Here is a 25,847-nt window from a genome sequence, read left to right as displayed (position 1 = left end):
CTTACCAAACGCAAGAAAGTTGTCTTTGGTTAACTGGATGGCTTTTTTAGATCTCTGACAGACCTGGATTTTGCAGACGATGTTGCCTTGTTATATACCACAGGTGACGGCTTACAAGACATGATACATCATGCCTGCAAGACTTCGAAACGCATTGAGCTTACCAGAAACAGCTCAAAGACTAAAGTATTGGCCGTCAATCAATCTGCTCCATTGGACGACAAACTAATTGAAAACATCGACGAATTCAAGTACAAATGTCTATTTTAACACCAGATAGTGGAGCTGTTAAAGACACTTCTACTGGAATATCAAGGGCTTGGGGAGTCCAAAACAAAAATTGTTAGTTAAGAATCAAACGGCCTATAAAACACCTCCAACAAAGAACATCCAACTGATAAATACAGCTGAACGATAAAAAGATGTTTCAGGGAATTCTATTGCGCCTGGCATCGTCAATTACGTTGGTGAAAATGGCAACAGTGAGAACAACAGAAAAGATTAGTCTTAAGTAGCAAAATTTTCAGGAAGGCAATCCTGCAAAAAAAGGAGAACACAATGGGATCCTATCTCCTGAGGTTAGTCTGAAGGGCCCGCGGCGTAACCTCCCTCCTGCAAAAACTGAAATATGGTGGCATAAAATTCACTCTTTCTGATTTATACACATACACTTTTTACGAAATGTTCCTGCTGCTAGATTACCCAAGTGTAGGTTTATAACGATAGGACTGCAAAGATTGAATTCAGTTTCATTATCGAGCACAAATTTTTTATAATTCTCTGAATAAAACTATAAGGGTTTTTATTTTCGCAATTACAATTTAATAAGAAGTAAGCGAAATGATCGATTTCATTGACGAGCTTTGTCACCAATTTCATGACTACCAAAGCTTTTGCAATCACGAGAGTAAATCACCTGAGTCAATCACGTGTCAAGTTAGAAGTTACCTTGCTTTTTTGAATCTGCTGACACGAATAAGCAAAAGGAGCTCTATACATACCCCGGCTGCTGTCATGTAGATCCTTAATACGCTCTTGTAACTTTTCTGCTCGCTTTTTCTCGGCCTGAAGCTGCCGCTTTAGATCACGAAGAGCAGCAATACCTATCAAAAGAAAATAAACATAAAATAGGTGCTCACAAAAAAAAAAAATACTAAAGCTGTCAAGAGAAATAGGGATTCTTTTTATCAACTCATATAGCTTGTATTATTTAAGCATTCAAGACACGATTAAGTTTTACCGCTGGTACTCAAATTTCTGCCCGTTCAAAAAAGCTGCGTTCATTTGGGCTAATTGTGTTGCAAGAGCAGCACTTAGGTTTTGTCGTGTTTTTTTTTTTTTTCCTAACACCCCAATTTCAGCTTATTCCTAGAAAGTGGTAAAGGTCTAACTTTTGCGGTTTTACGGAAAGTGTGGACCTTAGGCCGGATTCATGAATACGACTTTGCATTTTGGAAAGCTTTGTAGAACTCTTGCCATGGCCAAAAAGGATGGTTTTGCTTGTCCTTGAGCCAGACCCTATAGTGTGTGAAGTGAAGTGGAGTTACAAAGGAGTTACAAAGCTATTCGAGTTACTTCAATGAGAAACATCAAAAAGTAATTGAGGAAAAATTATGAAAATTGAAACTTAGTTAACTATTCTGTTGCGAAATAAACCTCTTGTAAGCTAATATTGAAGCAACTCTTTTTGGTCTAGTAGGTAATCTTGTCTCCTGGTGATTGTGTAAAATTTTAATTCCCTTATTGATTATTGGTTCATTTTTCAAAAGAAAATCATAAATTGGGTCAATATTTAAATTCCCTGTGTCTCTATTTATTGAAAGATTAGCAAATATATGTATTTTTTTAATTTCTATAGCCTCCCTCGCCCACTGAGAAAAACCTCTATCATTAGATATAGCTGTAGCCTCATCAAATTGTATAAAATGTTCGGGATGAAAGAATGTATGTTCAGCTAGAGCCGAAACAAAAGTTTCCGGAGGCTTTCTTAATTGTAGGTTTTTTTTTTCTATTGAGTTGCGATGCTCAATAAATCGTTCAGTAAATTGTTGGTGAGTTCTACCAATGTAAAACTTTCCACAGGAACAAGGAATTTTATATACCCCACTAACTAAATCTCACCGGGTTAAATCCTTCCAAGAATTAAGAAAACTACCTAATGGTCTCACTAATTGGAAACAAGTATCAATGTTATGTTTACCTAAAATTCGTTTAAGCATCTCCCCCAACGTAGGTACATAAAGCAAAGAAATGAACCTTTTCGGTATGGTTAATTCTGTGCACTGTGAATCCCCAATAACCCTATTGTTGTGTTTAATGTGTCTATTTTTTATTATTTTATCAATGAATTTAATTGGGTAACTGTTACAAAATATAATATCCTTCAAATACAACGATTCAGAATCCAGAAATTTCTGGGAACAGATTCTAAAAACTCTATCCACCAGTGAAATCACAACCCTTCGTTTCACTGAAATAGGGTGGCACGAGTGAAAGTTCAAATACCTATCACTGTGTGTAGGCTTTCTATATACTGAAAAAAGTAAATGGAACTCATTTTTAATCAATAAGATATCAAGAAAAGGTAGTTTGTCATTTTCTTCAAACTCCACTGTAAGTTTTACATTTTTGTCAAAACTATTTAAATGTTTATGGAAAAGGTCTAAAGACTCTAAACCGTGTTTCCAAATGCAAACCACATCATCCATGAATCTGCCCCAGAAACAAGGGGAGAGCCTAAAACTGTGTATAGCGGAGGTTTCAATAGATTCCATGAAGAGATTTGCCAACAAAGGGGAGAGAGATGCCCCCATAGCCAAACCAAACACCTATTTGTAAAATGTACTTTCATTCGTGCCTCTTAATAAAAATTCTCTCATTGCTAAAGAAATTATAGTTAATTATAGTATAATTATAGTATTATCAGCTGTTAGCTCATAATCGTCTTCGGCAATGAGGGGTTCGCAACTTTTGCTAGTCGGTGTACCTATTATTTGTTTTCGGTGTGTTTGATGGTAAGACCAATTGGTTCCAGTGGTAAGACATGAAGGGGACTTGTTTACCTTAAGATCCTTATAGATTAACAACTTCAGCGTTTAATCGAAGCGAGGAAACAAACCAAAGTTTTGCTCTCGCAGCACTTAGCTCCGCGGAGCCGAAAAAACGTTGCCGCAATACCTCACTTTGCTTATGCAATGTAGATCTAATATTTGGTTTACTTCCGTTTCTTAGCGAATCCCGAAAATTCGATTCTCCAGCCGGAGAAATTGCGTTTAAGAATAAACAAAAACTTTCTGTTTGTGTACATAAAAGAATTTGTAGTTGGTATAGATAATTTGTAATTGGTATTATTTTACATAGATATCCGAACGTACAAAATAAAATAAACACAGAGAGGAATTGGTAACAAGAAGAAACCGAATCTGCCAAATTGGAAACCAGATTCTTAAAAATCTAGTTAGTCAGTGATGCCTCAGTGCAATTTTAAGCGACGTGTACACTTCAGCGAACTGAAATGTATCATCCAAGATAAAGTACGCAGGCACTTTAACAAACCAGGCAGATTTAATCCATTTTTATCTTTTTATTCTTTATTTTCCAAAACTAAAATTTTATCGGCGTATACCTATGACCACTAAGGTGACAAGACTTAGTATTTGTTTCTTTTATTTGCTAGTTAACCTTTTTTTGCAACGCCAAAAAAAAACTTCGCATAATGGCATGTAAAATAGTAGCAAGAAAAAAGAGGTAAAAAAGACTGCACAGAGGGAAAAAAGGTAGCATTAAAAAAGAGGTAAAAAAGCTAATCTTGATTTCTTCAAAAGGGTTTTAAATCCTCAGTGAAACTTTCCTAATTAAAAATGTCTTTGTAATGTTTCTTTGGCATGTCAAAAAGGTTTCAAAGCCGCCTTGAATATATACCAGACCTGGAATTATTCACTAGACTGTATATGATTGATGTTTCTTTTTTTTTTTACCAAAAACTGAACAGAAACTGGAGGGGGGGTTATCAAAAAAATTTAAGCACCAAGCATATTTGATTTGACTGACGTGCCATTTGTATCTTACTTATTTCGGTCTATACGGTTCTACAGACAGCATACCAATGAAATCAAATGATGGCTTTGGTAGGATAACTCCTCCAGGGAAATGCTTCAAATCGGTGTAAAGCACAAAACAAACCTGTGTATTAAAGTGCTTAACCGGCTACATTAATTATATTATGATCCTCATCACTGTACGTTCAGCAACCGTGGCCCAAGAAGCGACAACCAAACAAAAAAGGGCGAATTTCATTCTCATGGACTAAACACAAAGAGGTGAATTTCCCTCAAGAAGATACTCATTCTACTCCAAAAGGAGCGCCTTAGCTTCGCCTCGAGATGCGTGCAATCGCCTCAATTGACCAAACCAAACCAGTTGACGTTCGCATTCGCTTTGATTCATACCAAATTAAATAATGAGTGACAGTGAAATAGTGATTAGATTGTTGGACAGTTTAGTTGATGAAGATTATGAACGTGGAAGGCGATATAAACCTCATTCGCGTCGCAGAATACTCTAAAGTGAGAGTGATAGTGATCATAGAACAAGTAATGACTCAGAGCCCAGAGTTTCAAACTCATGCTCGATATGGCTCTTGGAGCCCTGAAAGTAGTTCTAGGAACGACAAATCTAGCTCTCGGAGCCCACAAATAGGTTCTAGAACCATAAGAGCTGGCTCTGTGAGCCCCGTAAAAATCCATGACAAAAAGCGGAAGGCTTCTCCGGAAAAGCGAAAAGGTTAAAGATTAAAAGAAAACACGTCAAATGACTCTCTATTCAAAAAGATTTCTGAGGAACGTTCTGGTAACAAAGAGGGTCCCAAAATCCATAAAAAACTTGCCAAAGTTGCAAATAGAGCTTTCTCCGAGCCTTTGGAAATAGGGAAGCTAAAAGATTTATTTGAGCGCCACCCTAGGCCTGCGAATACAGATAAAATTGTTGTTCCCAAGGTGAATAGTGAAATTTGGGCTACTCTCTCAGCACGTGCTAAGCAGAGGGATGCTAAGGCACTTCAAGTGCAGCGGACAATTGTTCACTTAACTTTTTGTGTTTTAGAGGCAGTAAATGATATTCTTGATCTCGAAAATGAGCATATCAAAGAAAAGGTTGTTAAAAACCTAACAGATGCAGTTCACATGCTTGGCCTCACCAATTACGATTTAAGTCTAAAAAGTCGCCATGCGATGAAATTCGAGTTGAGCCCAGATCCCATGGTGGCATCCGCTTTATGCGCTCCCGAAGTCAAAGTCACGGAATTTCTTTTTGGCAAAGATGTTGCCAAAACAACGTCCAAAGCCAAATCCGTGGCGGATTTAAAAAAATCATTTGGAAGACCAAAAAACGTGCAAGGGGGGTCTACCGTTATCGCCGATGGTAGAACGAGGCTCCCTGTCCATTTTATCGCAAAAAGCAGAACCAGGACCGTCAGGAGAGGCCGAAATTCCAGAACTTTCAGAAAAGGGATCGCAAATAGTTGGTATGTATCATTTAACATACCCTGGCCTTGATTTTTATGATTTTGTTGTAAATTTCAATAGGCAGTCAAAACATTTGGTTGGTAATTTTAAAGCAGGAAGAATTAGTAAGTTTATCTCAAAATGGCAGTCAATAACAAGTGATTTGAATATTTTGAATATTATGGCTTCAGGCTATAAGATTGAATTCGAGAAAAGACCATTAAAAGCTTTGGTAACAAAAAACAAAAGTTTTACGTCTGAAGAAATGCAGGCTATACGAAAAGAAGTAGATATTTTATTTCATAAAGGAGTTATTATTAAAGTACTCGAGTTCAAAATGAAAGAAATACTTTGTGTTTCTCCCGTTTTTACGGTCCCAAAGAAAGATGGGACTTGTCGGTTTATTCTGAATCCTAAAATTCTAAACGAAAGTATTAAATATTACCATTTTAAAATGGAAAGTGTTCAGTCTGCGGTTCTTTTAATGACAAAAAATTGTTATATGGCCTCTGTTGACCTTGTCGATTTTTATTATTAATGCCCTGTTGATTTTAATGATCAAATGTGGCTTTGTTTTGAAGAAGATTGTTGTTATGCTTTCACATGTATGTCAAACGGCTTATCATCTGCCCCAAGGGTTCTTACAAAACTTATGAAAACCGTTTTTCCTTCTTCGACGAAAAGGTTATTTGTCAATTGTTTATCTAGACGATACCCTTCTTCTGGGAAGGTCATTTTTAGAATGTCAAAACAATGTCTATGAAACAGTGAAATTACTGTCAGAGCTGGGGTTTGTAATTCACCCGGGGAAGTCAGTTCTCATTTCAAGTCAAAGAATAGAATTTCTGGATTTTTTGCTAGATTCGCGATTAATGCGTATTTCCCTGCCGGAAAAAAAATTTAAAAAGGTTCTAGATTTAGTTTCAAAAATTCTTCATCAAGAATCGACTACGATTCAAAATTTGGCCGAAACTCTAGGTGTTCTGTTTCAACCTTCCCAGCAGTGGAATTAGGGCCTTTATATTACCGGAAAGCGGAATCGTTGAAAACTCAAGCACTAAAGCACGCGAAGGGTGATTTTGTGGCTAGGCTAACTTTAACATCCGATGTAATTTCGGAATTGCATTGGTGGTTGAATATTGCCAATCATGCTTCTAAAGCAATTGAGCCTAGTCAATTGGTCAATTGTCAAACCAAATTAGGCTGGGCACTCGTGGATGAGTATTTCATGAGAACAGCCACAGGCGAATGGTTCTCAGAAGAGAAGGGATTTGACATCAATGTTTTAGAAACGAAGGCCGTTTATCTGGGATTTAAGTGTTTTGCTCAGGATATTAAGGGCATTCATGTCCGGCTGCGTTCAGACAATATAACCACAGTAGCTTATATAAATAAAATGGGAGGAACAAAATCTGAATTTTTTAACTATTTCGCAAATAGGATCTGGCAGCTAGTATTGCAGGGTAAAGGGTGGATATCTGCAGAGCATGTGGCAGGAGTTGCTAATATCGCGGACAAAGCATTTCGAAAAATTGATAATGAAAAAGAATGGAAACTGGATTCTAGAATATTCATTATTTTGAATTCGGTGGTATGTCAGTCGATGGATATTGATCAGTTTGCAACTACATTAAATTTTTAGATTAAACTATTTGTTTCTTGGAAGCCAGATCCAGAATGTTTTTTCGTAGATGCATTCGCAATGAGTTGAGAGCTTCATTTCTTTTATGCTTTCCCCCCATTTAGCTTACTTCTGAGGACCCTTCAAAAGGTAGAGATTGATCAGGCTACTGTTATTTTGATTTTCCCAAACTGGACCACACAAGTTTGGTATCCCTTACTATTAAAGCTCTTAATAGGAAGTCCTATACTTTTACCAAATGATACTTTTACTTTGTCTCTTCCACAGAAACCGACCTTACACCATCCATTGTCCAAAACGTTACGCCTAGCGGCTTGTGTCGTCTCCGGCAAGGGCTTCACCACCAAGGATATTCTCCTTCCACAGTCGATATTATCATGGATGGATGGCGGGATTCAACTAAGCGCCAGTACAGGGTTTACATTGAAAAATGGATCGACTTTTGTTGAAGAAAATCCAGGCCTTGGAGGCAACTGTACCGGAGACTTTGACCTTTCTTACGGAACTGTTTCACTCAGGTGTTGGATACAGTGCTATTAATACTGCGAAGAGTGCTTTATCCGCAATTTTACCAAGCCTTCAGTTAGGCAGTAATCACATCACCAAGAAATTCATGAGAGGTGTCTTTAATAGAAGGCCTAGTCTACCCAAGATTTCTAGCATTTGGGATGTAAAATGTGTATTCGATCTATTTAGATTGCCAGCTTGGGATATCGAGAATCTTAAATTAAAGACACTAACACAAAAATTAGCGGTTTTATTGATTCTATCGGCTTGTAAAAGAGTTCAGTTGTTGGCCAGTTTGTCACTTAATAATATGATACATAATGACGATGGAAGTTTTGATTCTCAATTAATGTGTTATTAAAAAAAACGAAACTGGGCAACCAAAAATCAGTAGTTAAATTTCGACCTTTTCAAGAGTCGTCCCTTTGTCCGGTGACGCGCCTAGCTAGGTATATTAGAATGACGTCATACCTGAATAGAGACGACGCACTTTTTCTTACATATCGTAAGCCTTATACCGCTGCGTCCAAGTCATGTATTTCTAGATGGATAAAAGAAGTGTTATTTCTTGCAGGTACAGATACCAGTGTTTATGGTGCTCATAGCACACGGTCTGCCTCAACGTCCCACCTTAAAGCAAGAGGAGTTGATGTGGATCAAATCATAAGATATGTAGGCTGGACAAATGCCAAAACGTTTGCAAGGTTCTATAATAAACCAATTGAAAGTGGAAAACAGTTATCTGTCTTTTGAAGTTACTCATCGCATTCTGTTATATTTGAATTATCTTACTATAAATGAATTTTTGTACAGCGGCCTCTTTTTATTGAATAGGGCTATTATTGGTCATTAGTGTTGGTTTAGCTCATGCTGAACTTTAAAATCTCAGTTTAACTCGAGGCGAAGCTAAGGCGCTCCTTTTGGAGTAGAATTGATAAATTAAACGAAAACTTACCAAGTTTGAAGTTTGATTGTAATTCTACTCCAAAGAAGGAGCGCCAGCGTAGCTGAGAGTTCAACTGCCCTCCCAATTTCCCTTCCCGTTGAACTCTCAGCGTTTCATTATGAGCCTAACCACTGCATACTACAACGACTTTAAAATACCGGTTTGGTTTGGTCAATGAAGGCGATTGCACGCGTCTATCTCAGTTGAACTCTCAGCTACGCTGGCGTTCCTTCTTTGGAGTAGAATTACAATCAAACTTCAAACTTGGTAAGTTTTCGTTTAATTTATCAATTAATTTCGCAAAAACTGCGCATATTTCAGAGGTTGTTATTCACATTTTTTGAAAAAAATATCATACATTTTGTGATACATTTGTGATACAAAAGTTTGTGTATGGAATAAACACATTTTAGAATAAACGTTTATAGAATCATTACTTATTGCACATGATATTTCACTCTGGCCTGGTTTTTGGAATCGCCCCCACCCCCTTCCTAGATTTTGAGGAATACCTTTCTTTTTTGAAATTTTATTGATTTTATTTTATATTCATTGACAAAATTGAAAAAACAAAATCTCCACCTACCTAGATTTTTTAAATACATCCCTGCCCCTCCCCAATCAGTGACGAGCGGTAGTCGGTCCCTTTCTATTTTAGTATGTGAATTCTTTTTCCTGCATTTGTGACCATGGAACCTTGTGGGGAGATGACATATTTGACATTATGACATATATGACATTGGAGAGATGATATTATGATGACATATTTATCTTTTGGTGTTTAAAAGTATTGTTGTGTTAATTGTTAAATAAATTTATCTATCTATCTATTTTACCGTTGCAATTTTACGATGCCTAAGCAACAGAATTCGAAGTTTAGCACTATTTGCTTTATTTCTTTGAAGAGGTAGGCTTAAGCTGAAACAATTTTATAATTTGAATAATTCAACAAGAACAAATTGGAAAGCGAACCTTTTTTCTCTTCAAGTTTCTTATCTTCAGCGGCATCTATCAATTCTTGTCTCAGGTTTTGGATTATGCTTTCCATTTCATTGAGCTGAGCAGTGACTAATTCGATTTCAGTTTCCTTTTCCTAAAACGGATAAGCTGAATTGATGCATTCACACAAATTGGCAGCACCGTTTCATTTGAAACACAGAAAAAAAGTATCAGAAGTAAAATATTTAGCATCACTAGTACAATAATGGCTTGAAAAAATAAAGTACAGAGATAAATAAATTATTATTAAGTCACTGTGGCAAACATTGGTTTCCAGCTCTTAGACACATACTGTGGATGAGAAAAGAGAGAGATAATTTGCCCAAAGGTGATCCAAATGACCCCTCCAGAAAAAAATTGACCTAAAATCAAATTTTTTCGGTAGTTGCTGAAGAGCAGTGTATTTTAAAACTTTGAGAAAGAATAACCTTATCTACAAGAAGTCCTGTGATGGCGAAGCAGATTTGACCTTAGCTTGGTAATACGGGACCCAGAGATCGAATCACGCTGCAGGAATGCACTGCAGGGCCGACGCAGGGACCTTAGTAGTCAAGAAGCATCGTTAATTCTTAAAGAAATCATTTACAAGAATCATTAGCCAAAATGTATGGGAGGGGGCAATGGATCTTACCGACTGGTTGGTCATTTTTAACGACTGATTTCGGTGATATTGCTACTAAAATTGCTATATTCTATATTTTACGGACTGGCTCAAACTATTTAGGGAGGTGGCGTCCACCATCCGCCACCCCACATGTGATGTCACAAGTTATTTTGAAGCCACAATTTTCTGCCATCAAGATTAAACCCATTCCAAAATCTGGCGTCAACTGGTGGCAGTTGTCAGTCTATTTTATCTGCATGTCCATCTGCTCCAGGAGATTCCAATACTTCGAAACTCTGTTGTGGGGGAGCAAATTTCTAGCTGTTATTTCTAAAGGAGATTATTTTCTTTCTAAAGGAGATGTTATTTCCAAGAAGATTTATAAGCTGTTAGTGATCACCAATTAACCACTCAATCTGAATCAAATGAAGAAATTATTTACATGCTTATGATGAATATGAGATACTAAATGTTGGATAAGTTCATACCGACCACTAAAGCTGTTCTACTGATAGGCTCAAAGAGGTGATAGGACCTTCATTATTATTTAATATACCTCCCTAAATAAAAGAAGAAGAAGGTAGTGACTTGATCCTTTTTTCCTCGTTTTGAAAGTAGTGACTTGTTTCAATGAGAAGCCAACCAGTTTTCCATTTTTTTTTTTTTTTTTGTAAGATTGGCAAAAATAAATGTCGTTCATAAACAAAAAAACATAATATTTGACTGCTTTAAGAAAATTGAATGTGCCTATAGCTTAAACAAACTTAAATGGATTGGTGTTAAACATTTATGACAATTTGTAGGATCTTTATACTATGCTTATAACAATTTGTATTTTAACCAATATAAAAGATTAAGAAGAAAAAGTACCTTTTTATTATTTATAAAGATTAAGGTACCTTTTTGTTATTACCTTCTTATATTTCAATTAAGAAGAAAAAAGATTAAGAAGGAAAAAGGATTAAGAAGGTTAACAACTTGGTATCATTTCAAGAAGGTATCATTTCAACTTGAAAAAAAATTAATCAAAAGCACACAAAGATTTTGCGAATGGTAATGTGTCTAAAAGCCCTTCCTACATACAAAGCTGAGTAACAAGCTGAAAAAAGCACAGCATCAGTAATTCATGATTTTCCTGCAGATGACTTGGTTGTCCAAGATCTGATGGTATGTAGTTTTTTTGGTACATTTTGGGTTTTATCAGTGCATGATGCCATTCGATATCATGCATTATATCCCTCATCTTGCTGGCATTGAAAAACCAATGAAGATATTAAATTTTGAGCAAGAATATTCTCTTTGTAACCTTGATTCCCACCAGAGCTGGCAGGCCTCATTAGTGGGGCATGACAATATTTTGGTGGGCTATGAGCAAGACGTGAATTCTCCGGCTGACTACACTTTAGAGTTTAGAGCCTTGCTTATAAAAAAAAACGTTGTTAATGTGAGTGACGTCACATTCATACGCATTTAAAGAGCAATAAAGATACAAGATAGTATTGCAATAACGTCATATAATGTATAAAAAGTGTTGAATTCAGACTATATTTTTCATTTATATATAGATGCCTAGTGGATGACCCGTAAAAGGTACTAAGTTAATGGCATTTTAAGCTTACTTCAGGTGAATATACGTACAATTTTGAGTAACAAACTTTAAATATTACAAGGGGGGTATCGGGGTTTGACAAATGCCTAGATGGGGCCTAAAATCGATCGGGAACCACTGCTCTATAAGCAGCACCGTTTCAAAAGGATCAAGTTCAGCTATATAATGTGATAATATCCGGGCAACGGGAATAACATAATTCTAAATAGACTGTTTTAGGTGATCAGCATTGGAAACTGAATAAACCAACTTCAATTATCATTCTATGATTTAAGAAAAACTTTACTCCCCAATAGTAGTACACAGTGCAAAATACGATTGTACAAGTTAATGAGCCACTGGTACGCAATTTCCTAGTGGGAATTTCAATCATTGACTACAAAACTTTTGTGTTGGGAAACAAGTTCCACTGCTTCTAGTTTCCCTCTATATAGACCAATAATGGTATCAGCGAAACCCAAAAAAACAACATAATACCAAAACATAAAGCACTGGTAAAATACCAACATAAAGCACTTCTCTGATGCTTTAAGTCGAGTAATGCAAACTCACCTCCAACTTCACGGTTGATAATATCCATGCAACGAAAATAACATGATTCTAAATTATACACCGTTTTACGTGATCAATTGTATGGCATTACATGGGTTTTAGGACAAAATTCTAGTTATCTTACTGACATCTTGGTAGTCACTGACCTGATGCTTTAAGTTGAATAATGTAGACTCACCTTCAACTTCACAGCAGCTTCTTGTTCCATGGTTGCAACTTTAGTTTTGTGCTCTTCAATTAATTCAGATCTAATTTTATCACAGATTCCATTAAATTCAGCTTCACGTTTCTGGCTCTCTTCCAATTGTGTTTGAACATCTTCATACACAACTTGTAAATTTTCAAGTTTATTCTCTAAGTCGAATATGATATTTGATTTCTCCTGAAATTAAATATAGACGTCAGAATTTGACAAAACACCACAATTTTATATCCTATCATAGGGATACACTTCGCTTTTACAGTTGAACAGATGGGATTACTCATAGAATACGGTAATACAAAAGACGGTATGTGACATTTTTGGTAAGAAATTTAATTTATCACTCACCTGAAAATTGTCAAATTTAAGACCAATTACAAACCACATTTTCAAATTGTATCCGATTCGTATTTTATTTCTTTATCCCTTTCAAACAAATACCACAATGTTGCAGTACCGTATTCTCGCTACAAAAAAAAGCCCACGGCATAATACAAATGAAAAACCTTGAAAAAACGAAAAAAAGCCTAGCATACAATTTTATTTTATAAGATTGGATTTTTGGACTTTTTGTAAATATGTTAACCCTAATTCTGCATTGAGGACGGTTTAGGTTTTGCGGACGGTTTAGGTTTAGCGGACGGCTTAGGTTTCGCGGACGGTTTAGGTTTAGTGGACGGTTCTCGGCCGAAATGTTTGCATTTTGTTCTTCTTTTTCTACTGGCTGTGATTATTCTTGTTTTTATCTATGCTACTATTTTTCTGCTTTGCCATGCTTAGCGCAATAATTAGCAAATCATATAACACACAACTAAATTCTAAATTATGTAACAAAAATATTGCTTTGACAAGAGGGAGATAACTTACCACAATCCCATTTCTATGGACGTACAATGAGTTATTTATCTAAAACATTACAGAAGCAACTGTACCCTAAACTATAAATACCGATCTCTAATCATTTAGTTCACAGTTTACTCTGTCAAATTAAGTTAGATTTATCATTAGTTTTAATCTGTTTTAGTTATCTAATGTGGTTCTCGAGATATTTAGAAATTTCAGCTCTTTAAAACACCTCGTATTCTCTTTTCTCACAAACAGAAGTAGTGAATAGAAAACTTTTGGAATCAAAATTGATTGCGTTGTAACGGCCTGAGACTTTCCTCGAGCAAATAACTTATCCTCGGTGTGTTTCAGTCCTATGAAATACACTGGTGTCATTTTATTTTTTTTTGGGGGGGGGGGGATTGTTCCCTCCCCCACTCAATACTTGCTGTTTAATCCTTGGGTTTTGAAAAACATCTTCTTTTTTTTAGAATTCTCATTGAAATTTTTGTTCGGTATTTCCATTGAGAAAAAATTGCAACTACATTTCCCCTTGGCTTGGAATACACATACCCCCCCTCAACTTTCGGTGAATCGGCACCATTAGTAAAATTTATTTTGCATAACATAAAGCCTTTTTGGGTTACCACAGCAGACATTCACGCCACCGCTGTATTTACGATTTCCAAAGATTTAATTACGTTGAAGCGATTATATTCCAACTATATACAATTACATCATATAATAATTATCTCTCTCTAAATGGATATTAGAACTCCCACCATTGTACTATTTAGTATTCATGGAATTCGTTCATTTATTTGGGATTTAACTATATTGTAGCGATTATATTGCAACTATATTATATTACATGGATTATATGGTATATTCAATGAGAAAAATTGAAACACAATCCCTCCCCCTAAACTTTAAATAATATATTTCCCCCCCCCCCCTCCATTTCTGTGAATTGGCACCATTGGTATAATCTATGTTGCATAATATAACGTCTTTTTGGGTAACCGCAGCAGACATTTGCGCCCCTGTTGTATTTTACGATTTCCCAAGGTTTAATTACGTTGCAGCGATTATATTCCTACTAAATTATATTATACAGTTACATCATATAATAATTATCTCTCTCATTTTTTTTCTTTCACTCATTTAATAATTATCGCATTCGTTTGTTCATTAAATTCATTTATTCATTCACATGGAATTTAATTATACTGTAGCGATTATATTGCAACTGCATTATATTAAATATTTATATTATATGAATTATATGCCATATTGTAGCTAACCACAGAGCCCATCGGACAGCAGGCATTCAAGCATGGTCGCTCCGAAACACGAAACAATATTTGACAGATGTTTTCCAGAGAAATTGTCTACAAATTGTCCCATTTTCTAAGGCTATAACGAGAGAAAGATTGACATGGTTAGGGCTCATTCTGTGGATAACAGATTGCCAAAGATTGTCCTTTTTGGCCAACCGTTTAGACCTAAACGAAAAGCAGATCGTCCCTAATTGGGCTGAGAGGGTGAAAAAGAGAGAGGATTTGAAAAGATGGGGTGGAGGAAGAGGGTGCGTGACTGTGTTGGCCTCAGGCTACTTGGTACTACGGTGAGTTTTTAGTAGTATTAGTATTGATCAAATTCATTTTGTAGTCTAGATCAATTTCAAGCACAAGCTCGAAACGGTCCTTTACCCCTGAATTTGGACACAATAGGCAATTAGGAAGGTGCGGGGGTAGGACTTGCAACGAAGAGCAATAACAGATGAAGAGAGGAAGAGTGATAACATATGGATCATTCTGTGCTAACGACTGTGAATACAAGATTCTTCGTTTCCCAGCAGTAAAAAAAAGCTGTAGCCAGAAGTGATCAGCGCTGTCACGTGTCACTTAGATTAAGTGGCAGAACTCTGCGTTTTTTATAGCGAATTCGTTTTGAATTGATAGATTTGTAGTAATAAAATATACATAAAACATAGTTAGGCAAAAATCGACTTACTTGTAGATTTTGAACTGCCTCATCCAGTTCAGACTGCTTCTGTATTGACTTTTCAACAACTTCCTGTATTTCGTTCTTGTGTTTTTGCACAATGGCTCGCCCCATTTGTCGTTGTTCTTCCAGTCTCTCATTTAACGTAGAAATTTGACTCTCTAGGACAGCACATTTCTAGAAATGAAATAGAGAAGAAATGAATGGATATAGAATAGAAATGAATAGACAAGTTAAAATGTTTAATCAGAAATACGAGCCAGCATAACTGGAAGTTGCTGCAGGTTTACAGGACAAAATATGGCGACACTTAACACCGGTACGGGAATTAACAAAACAAGCGGTGCTTTGTCTCTGGGTGTGTTCCAGAACTCGTCATCATTAACTGTTAAATTGTTTGTTGCAATCGGGAGCCAACTAAATAAACCCTAAAACAGCTATCTATGATGTTCTAGTGCCCCGCTTACAATAAAAAGGGGAAAAAAAGAATAAAAAGCATACATCAATGATTTCTAAGCAAAGATAATACCAAATGGCGTCATATCGAATGACGTCTTCCAGATGATCTCGAATGTTGTTGATAATTTCATGATATCGAATGGCGTCACAATAAGCAGACGATATCGAATGGCGTCATACTGATGTGCCGTACGTCATTCCTTTAATTTGGCGTCGTTGCCATTACATCAACCACGATACAGAGATGCAGGTTTTTGTCAAAAGTCGTATTTTAATTCTTACCTTATGTTTCGTTAATTACAAAGAGCACTAGATATATCAATTTCCTTTCAAATGAGCCAGGAACAGTTCTTTCTGATGTTCCAGCGCTCTACTAACAGAGGAGAAGAAAAAAAACAGTGTCCTGCATAGGGTTTTCAACAATGACAGTTAATAGCGTACGTTTAGTTACGATTCCATACCATTTTAGAAATTCAAAGGGGTAAAGTTCAATCCCTATTTAACTTAATTTTGAGAATGTTTTGGACTTGGCCAGTCTACCGTGGGGCGATAGCTCCGAACTTATTGCCAAAATATTTAAAGTGAAACATAGTCATGCAATTACCAGCACAAAAGGAGGAGAGATGGGAGGGGGAATCTCTAAAGAAATTTCTCGAAGAACTTTTCCTGAAAACCATGAAAATTATAGCTCTAAAAATTCATTTTGATATTTAAGACCAACAAAAGAAATATACGAAGGGGTGTGGTTTTACATGGATGATTTCCGTTCCTCATTTTTTGCTATAAAAATATTAAACTTGAATATAGCTACGGGAGTCGTTGGAGGCTGCGGTGCCCTTCTTCACACTTAAAAGAGCCATGGATCAAACAGTTGGCAGTAACGAACTGCAAGGCAAAAACGACCCCTACCAATAAGAACCAAACTCTAAAAAAGTAAAGTTTGATCAAATATATGCGACAACAAAGCCTACTACTTTGCTTATATATTTTTTTGCACCCCACCTCATTATCCAGCAGTTTGACAGATCTAATTTGCCCCTGATTCTGATATATCTTAACTTTGTTTCCGCCTTTGATTCGACCACTCACCAAACACTTTGGAAAATTCTTGAAAATGATGGAATGCCCCTGAAATTTGTCGAACTACTTGAAGCATCCTACAAGGGTTTTGTGAGCCGAGTTAGAGTTTACGGAGAAGAGACTGAAGAATTTCCGGTTTAGTTTGGAATAAAACAAGGCTGCATCCCGTCTCCGTCTTTGCTTAACTACTGTTTTGAATGAATTCTTGAAAATGCACTATCTTCTCATTCAGGAGTTCATATTGAACAGAACCTTTCTCTTGGACACCTTGAATACGGTGATGATGTCGTAATCTTCTCGGCCCTGAGAGAGCTCAAACTACGCTCGATGGGGTAGTTATTTGGGCACATTGCATTGGCTTGAAAGTCAGTACATGGAAGACAACATTTATGGCAAATAATTACACTGATCTTATTTCGTTAACTGTAAATCAGGTACAGTTGGATCCGGTCAAAAGCTTCACATACCTTGGCTCCCAGATTTGTACTGATGGACCTTCTGACGCCAATATTCAACAGCGATTGCAGAACAATCACTTTGCTTCCCTTAGAAAACCGTTGTGTAACCGGCGTGAAATAAGTGTAAGAACTAAAGTTCGAGTCTACCTGGCTTTGGTTCAAACAATCCTTCTTTATGGATGCGAAACTTGGTCAGTAAAGCGACTGCATGAAATTACACTGAAGGTGTTTGAGCATAACTGTCTACGTAGCATCCTCAGGTTAAATCAAACGTGGATATACAACGAATCTGCAGTACCAAGAGATGCGTTACCATCACGATCAAGGAGCGTCGGCTGAGATGATTGGACCATGTCTGACGGATCCCACCAGAGTACTTGCCTCGCCGAATCCTTCCAGCTGAGCCACTTAACTCATTGAAGAGACGTCAAGGAGGACAGCGCAAAAGCTAGTGGGACTTGGTTAAATTAGACCTTGAACAACTCAATGGCTTCCATTTGCAAAGCAACTGCTAGTAGACTGCAGTACGTGGTTCAAACAGGTCTTGAAGATCCTTGATACCGGGCAAGGTAGAAACGCCTGATTTCTTCCAAGAATACAAGTACTATTTTGTTGACCTTGAAGATACTAAATTAATAAATTTTAAAGATGCTCATAAAAAGTAATTAGGATGCAAAAATTTGAAATTAAAGAAAAAGGGGCAAAACTCCCTCAAAAACGGGTTTGATCTTCACAAAAAAAAAAAAAAAAATATTAAAAAGTTCTACATCTATAAGCTACCCTAAAGCTACTATCTAGAAAATCTGAAGTTCTTGTTTTTTATAAAGGAAATGTCATGCATGCGCGTTTTTTATCCAGGAATAACCGTATAAAACCGGTAGTCACAGATTATTAAAAGAGGACTCATTGGAATGAAAATCCGAGAAAATCCGAGAGTACCCTTTCTACGTAACAAAAGAGTTCACATCACAGGGAAGAACTCAATTATAGCATCTTAGTAAAACAGCAATGATGACTGAAAAAGGGCCAAAATGCTATGGAGCGAAAATTCTAATAACTATTGAAAGGGTATTAATCTTGGAAGGGGTACACTGCCTCAGTCTCAGAGACAATACTGGCTTGCGGAATACCATTCGTCCCTAAACATGCATGCAGTACATAAAATATGACCCGTCATTAGAGCGTTTACCCATTAGAACCAAGGGCTATGGCATATGACATTGTTGCACATCATCTATTAGGGTGTTGACCTACAGACTCTCTTATCCAGAGGAGGGAGGATCCGTAAAGATTGAAAAGTGCTTCTGGTCCACCTTTTCAAAACTTTCTATAGGAGTTGCTTCAGCCAAATTGAACGAATGTTAAGAACGATTACTGATTTAACCTATGACCTCCCTTCATTCTATATATATATATATATATATATATATATATATATATATATATATATATATATATATATATATATATATATATATATATATATATATATATATATGTATATATATATATAGTACCGGGAGCCCGGCACTCGCCACGCCACAGGCTTCTATATATGGATTCTCACAGTCACTTGTCTTCTAAACGCAGACAATTTGAGCTTTTTATTGATGTTAAGACGTCCAAATGGACTTTAAATTAGATGTAGTACCTTTTTAAAATTACGTTTTTTTAATGGACCTTTAACTTTTGCCTCGGCTTGTCTTTTGTCATTGTGAAAGATATCACCGAACCTTTGTTTCTTTTAATTACTCAAGTGGAGGGAAAAAAACTTCTTATTTTGCCTCGGCTTGTTTTCTGTCATTTCCAAAGACATATCACTGAACCTTTGTTTCATTTAATTGTTCAGGTGGTGGGACAAAAACTTCTTCTTTTGCCTCAGCTTGTCTTTTGTCATTATTAAAGATATATCGCGAAGCATTTGTCTCTTTTAATTGTTCAAGTGATGGGACAGAAATTTCTTATTCTTCCAGCAATTTATCTAGCCCAGGTTTTAGATTTTCAAAGGTATGGTAGGCATTGATGACCTTGTCCATGTCAAATTCCAAAATCTAATAATCATCACCACAGTTTTCAATTTGTTTAGTTTTTTTTACCTCAGCTTGTCTCGTCGTTATGAAATTCATATCGCCGAACCTTTGTTTTTAATAAACGTATGGTAGGCATTGATGACCTTATCCATGACAAAATCCCAAACCCGATCATCATCACTACCATTTTCAATTTTAACATGTTTTGATTCTCACTGTCCAGGTTGAATTTCATTGACTCGCTCATATGTTTGGTGTCACATGTCTTCTAACCGCGTGTGCCTATGCTCTTCATTTTCATTTTTGACTTGCTTACATGCTCGGTACCTATGTCTTCTAACCGCGTGTGTCTGTTTTTCATTTTCATTTTTGACACGCCACCGCTGTTCTTCTACCCGCGTGTATATTTGCTCTTCATTTTCATTTTTGACTCACTCACGTGGTCGGTGTCAAATGTCTTCTAACCGCGTGTCTTCGCTTTCCATTTTCATTTTTGAATCGCTTTTTTTGCTCGGTGTCGCATGTCTTCTGAACGTGTGTTTCTTTGCTCTTTATTTCATTTTTGACACGCTCAAATTGTCGTTTTTGCATATCTTCTAACCGACCGTATATTTGCTCTCCATTTTCATATTTGACACGTTTTTGGAATTTGATTACTTCAGACTATAAGTGAACAATAATTGCATATGTTTGTATGTTTTTCATTTTTTCTCAAAAACAGCTCCATGTTTTATCGGGAAAATTGGCAGCCTGGTATATTCTGGCCTAAAAAAACGATTTAGATATCAACGCATGTCCAGAAATATGTCACCCCTAACAGTTTCTGGATAATCCTTTCCTTACATGCATATATATATATATATATATATATATATATATATATATATATATATATATATATATATATATATATATATGTTATAAATATGTTTTTAACTACGTAAAACATGCGAATATACAACATTCTTCGCTGTCCCATTGTCTATGCATATAAATAGATTGTCAGGTTTACTGACTCTTGAACATGCAACATGTAATTGTCCATGGGAAAAACAATCCGTATTCAGATCTATACCTCATTATTCTAATGATGTGTCCCTGTGTCCCGGTCGTCATTTGTGTCCCAGTGTCCCAGTTTGTAATTTCTCTTTGAGTGTCCCAGTCGTCATTTATATTCCCTGTGTCCCGGTGTCCCGGTCGTCATTCGTGTCCCGGTGTCCCGGTCTGTAATATCTATTCGAACAATCCGTGTGTCCCGGTCGTCATTTATATATCCCGCCTGTGCCCCCGGCGTCCCCGTTGTAGTTGTGTCCCTGTGTCCCGGTCGTCATTTATATTCCCTGTGTCCCGGTCGTGATTTGTGTCCGGGTTTCCCAGTCTGTAATTTATCTTTGAGGTTCTCGGTCGTCATTTATATTCCCTGTGTCCCGGTTGTCATTTGTGTCCCGGTGTCCCGGTATGTAATTTCATCAGTTGACAAACACGACGTCAGTCGAAACACAAACACGACGTCACTCGACACACAAACATGACGTCACTCGACAGACACACACACAGACAACTTATTTTTATATATATAGATTACATATATATATATATATATATATATATATATATATATATATATATATATATATATATATATATATATACTAGCTGTTGGGGTGGCGCTTCGCGCCCGCCCCACGGCCCCCCCGCGCGCGTAAGTCGTTACGCGCCATATTAGTTACTCGCCATTGTAGTTGTGTCCCTGTATCCCACCTGTGAATATAGATAGATATATATTTATGTTTTTAACTACGTAAAACTTGCGAATATACAACATTCTTCGCTGTCCCATTATCTGTGCATATAAATAGATTGTCAGGTTTACCGACTCTTGAACATGCAACATATAACTGTCCATGGGAAAACAATCCGTATTCAGAACTATACATCATGATTCTAATGATTGCCCTTGAGCTTTGTTGATGGTGATTTCTAATCGACCATTCCCTGTGTCGCCGTCGTCATTTATATATCACCCTCTGCCCCCCCCCGGCGTCCCCGTTGTAGTTGTGTCCCTGTGTCCCGGTCGTCATTTATATTCCCTGTGTCCCGGTCGTCATTTGTGCCCCGGTGTCCCAGTCTGTAATTTCTCTTTGAGTGTCCCGGTCGTCATTTATATTCCTTGTGTCCCGGTCGTTATTTGTGTCCCGGTGTCCCGGTCTGTATATACATTCGTTTTTGAATTGGTCTTTTTTTTTGTTTTTAGTTTTTTACCTTTTTTAGTTATACCTCATGATTCTAATGATTGCCCTTGAGCTTTGTTGATGGTGATTGCTAATCGAACATTCCCTGTGTCCCCGTCGTCATTTACATATCCCCTGTGCCCCCCGGCGTCCCCGTTGTAGTTGTGACCCTGTGTCTCGGTCGTCATTTATATTCCGTGTCCCGGTCGTCATTTGTGTCCCGGTGTCCCGGTCTGTATATACATTCGTTTTTGATTTGGTATATGATGAAATAAATTTTTGTGTTTCCTGTTTTTTCTTTTTATTTTTTTTTTTTGGTTTTTACTTTTTTTTTAGTTTTTTTAGTTTTTTTCTTTTTAGTTTTTTTTGTAGTTTCTACCTTTTTAGTTTTTTTTATTTTTACTTTTTTTTAGTTTTGTTTTTCTCCTTTATTTTTCAGTGTTTTTCCTTTTTTATTTTTTTTTATTTTTTAGTTTTTTTTTAGTTTTTAGTTTTTTTTTCTTTTTAGTTTTTTTTGTAGTTTTTGCCTTTTTTTAGTTTTTTTAGTTTTTTTTTTTTACTTATGTCCTGGTCGTCATTTGTGTCCCGGTGCTTTGTTGATGGTGATTGCTAATCGAACATTCCTTGTGTCCCGGTCGCTTTCTCTTTGAGTGTCCCGGTCGTCATTTACATTCCCTATGTCCCGGTGTCCCGGTCGTCATTTGTGTCATGATGTCCCGGTCTGTAATTTCGTCAGTCGACAAACATGACGTCAGTCGACAAACAAACATGACGTCACTCGATACACACACACACAGACAACTTATTTTTATTTATATACTAGCTGTTGGGGTGGCGCTTCGCGCCACCCCAACACCTAGTTGGTGGGGGCGCTTCGCGCCCCCCCCAAGCCCCCCCGCGCGCGTAAGTCGTTACGCGCCATATTAGTTACGCGCCATATTAGTTACGCGCCATTGTAGTTGTGTCCCTGTGTCCCACCTGTGAATATAGATAGATTTATATATGTGTTTCAAACTACGTAAAAATTGCGAATATACAACATTCTTGGCTTTCCCATTGTCTGTCCATATACAAAGCCGTATGTACTAATAATGACGTCATATGCAAACGCTCTTTTTACAAACAAACAAACATGCATACACACAACTCGTTTTTATATAGATAGATACAATACAAATTAACTACGTAAAACTTGTGAATATACAACAGTCTTCGCTGTCCCATTGTCTGTGCGTATAAATAGATTGTCAGGTTTACCGACCCTCAAAGATGCAACATACAATTGTACATTGGTAAAGCAATCTGTATTAAGATCTATACCGCATTTTTCTAGTGATTGCCCTTGAGCTTTGTTGACGGTGGTTGCAAATGCTAATCGAATTGGGAATTGCAATCTTTTAAATTGAAAAAGCAGATCCGTTGGAATCATGGGAATGCGAGGAATAAGAACAGCCTCACCCTCATAAGGCCCTGTCAAGATTGTGGCATCTATTAGGTTTTCCATTGTTTTTTTTTTACGGCAAGTCGCGTGCCATTGCAAAGCTTTGGTGGGTTGATATTTCTTAAAAGTATTATTGGTACGCCTATTTTTAGTTGTAGCAGGTGTGGTGGACACCCTGAAGGATCTATGGAATTTAAAAATTCAGATGGATAATTAACCGCTTCATTTGGTTCCGAAATACAAATTAACTGCGTAAAACTTGCGAATATACAACATTCTTCGCTGTCCAATTCTCGCTGCATATAAATAGATTGTCAGGTTTACCGACCCTCGAACATGCAACGTACAATTGTCCATGGGAAAAACAATCAGTATTAAGATCAATACCACATTTTTCTAATGACTGACCTTGAGCTTTGTTAATGGTGATTGCAAATGCTAATCGAATTGGGAATTGCAATCTTTTAAATTGAAAAGGCAGATCTGTTGGAATCATGGGAATGCGAGGAATAAGAACAGCCTCACCCTCAAAAGGCCCTGTCAGGATTGTGGCCTCTATTAGGTTTTCCATTGTTTTTTTTACGGCAAGTCGAGTGCCATTGCAAAGCTTTGGTGGGTTTATGTTACGTAACAATATTATTGGTACGCCTATTTTTAGTTGTAGCACGTGTGGTGGAAACCCTGAAAGATCTATGGAATTTAAAAATTCAGATGGATAATTAACCGCTTCATTTGGTTCCAAAACTGTGTCGACTGACTTGTAAAGGACTGCCTGGTCTTGAATCTTGGTCAAAACAATATTGTTGATTTCGTGGACGTCTATATTTTTGGGTGCGAGAATCGCTCTTTCACTTAGCCATTTATTATTTTTATGAAAAGATGTTGCAATTGGGAAACGATTGTCCTTTCAACGTTGGGAGAAATTTCGCAACGTGCATTCAATTCAGAATTTCTATCACTGATGAAGTACAATTGTAAAAATTTATGATTCTCGCCTGAGAATGGTAGAAGGGACCCTGCTCTATGATAAATTTGCCCTTTTACTTTGAAAGTAGACATAAATTGATCTGGATTTTCGATTTGGGCTCCAAACGACGTCATTTGGAAACATGAGTTGTATTGTCTGATTTTTGACAAAAAACGCTTAGATTCTGACGTAGTTCCAGTAAGGAAAGTCTTCAATGGCTCTGGTGGTGCAGCCAATAGAGGAAGTTTAACTTTTCCTGAGGCGCAACACATTCCCATTGTTTCACCATTGAATTTCAAGGCCTGGCAATAGGGACAAATTTTAGACATTGTCCCGATTTGAACACATCTACTCAAGCTATAATCATCGACTGGGTTGTACCCGAATGCCAGGCGATAACTTTCAGATTGCTCTGATTCCTCGGCACGCTTTCTTTTCTTACTTTCTCTATCAGCAGCAAGCCTGTTTCCCTGCTGGTCTTTTGATTCCTCGGCACGCCTTCTTTTTTCACTTTCTCTTTTAGCAGCAAGTCTGCTTCTGCGTTGCTCTAGTAGTTCCTCGGCACGCCTTCTTTTTTCACTTTCTCTTTTAGCAGCAAGTCTGCTTCTGCGTTGCTCTGGTAGTTCCTCGGCATGCTTTCTGTTCTTTCTTTCTCTATCAGCCTCAAGCCTGTTTCCCTGCTGGTCTTTTGATTCCTCGGCACGCCTTCTTTTTTCACTTTCTCTTTTAGCAGCAAGTCTGCTTCTGCGTTGCTCTAGTAGTTCCTCGGCACGCCTTCTTTTTTCACTTTCTCTTTTAGCAGCAAGTCTGCTTTCGCGTTGCTCTGGTAGTTCCTCGGCACGCTTTCTTTTCTGACTTTCTCTATCAGCAGCAAGTTTTTTGGCATAGACTCTTTGAGCATCTTCATCAGTCATTACAAACTTAAGCATTAATAGAATTCTACGCGAACATACGTCTTATATAACTTGAATGACGTCACGCCTTCAAAGCAAAAATGATGGCAACTAATTTCATGACGTCAGCCGAAACATGACGGCGAACATATGTCTTATATAACTTGAATGACGTCACCTTCAAAGCAAAAATGATGGCAACTAATTTCATGACGTCAGCCGAAACATGACGTCACCTGATCCATCCACAGATCCACATACAGACAACTTATTTTTATATATATAGATATACTAGCTGTTGGGGTGGCGCTTCGCGACACCCCAACACCTAGTGGGTGGGGGCGCTTCGCGCCACCCCCAAGCCCCCCCGCGCGCGTAAGTCGTTACGCGCCATAATAGTTACGCGCCATTGTAGTTGTGTCCCTATGTCCCACCTGTGAATATAGATATATATAAGCGCCACCCCAACACCTAGTTGGTGGGGGCGCTTCGCGCCCCCCCCCAAGCCCCCGCGCGCGCGTAAGTCGTTACGCGCCATAATAGTTACGCGCCATTGTAGTTGTGTCCCTATGTCCCACCTGTGAATATAGATAGATAGATATATATATATATATATATATATATATATATATATATATATATATATATATATATATATATATATATATATATATATATATATATATATATATATATATATATATATATATATATATATGGTTTTAACTACGTAAAACTTGCGAATATACAACATTCTTTGCTGTCCCATTGTCTTTGCATATAAATAGATTGTCAGGTTTACCGACTCTTGAACATGCAACATATAATGGTCCATGGGAAAACAATCTGTATTCAGATCTATACCTCATGATTCTAATGATTGCCCTTGAGCTT

The 25,847-nt window shown here is 37.1% G+C and overlaps 1 protein-coding gene across 2 annotated transcripts in view; it reads right to left on the bottom strand.

Moving 5' to 3' along the window:
- The window catches only part of LOC136038148 (GRIP1-associated protein 1-like), a 72,172-nt gene that overhangs the window by 23,382 nt on the left and 22,943 nt on the right, over nt 1-25,847 (bottom strand). For both annotated transcript variants that reach the window (XM_065721191.1, XM_065721192.1), the window contains 4 exons: nt 15,404-15,571; nt 12,539-12,742; nt 9,569-9,689; nt 1,002-1,103 (listed from right to left, as the gene is read on the bottom strand). In XM_065721191.1, the coding sequence (XP_065577263.1) occupies nt 1,002-1,103; nt 9,569-9,689; nt 12,539-12,742; nt 15,404-15,571 (595 nt within the window). The remainder of the gene's footprint in view (nt 1-1,001; nt 1,104-9,568; nt 9,690-12,538; nt 12,743-15,403; nt 15,572-25,847) is intronic.

The sequence above is a fragment of the Artemia franciscana genome, chromosome 17 (assembly GCF_032884065.1).
Source record: "Artemia franciscana chromosome 17, ASM3288406v1, whole genome shotgun sequence".
NCBI lineage: Eukaryota > Metazoa > Arthropoda > Branchiopoda > Anostraca > Artemiidae > Artemia > Artemia franciscana.
The sequence above is the reverse complement of the archived record's forward strand: the minus strand, read 5'-3'. Positions and strand labels throughout refer to the sequence as shown.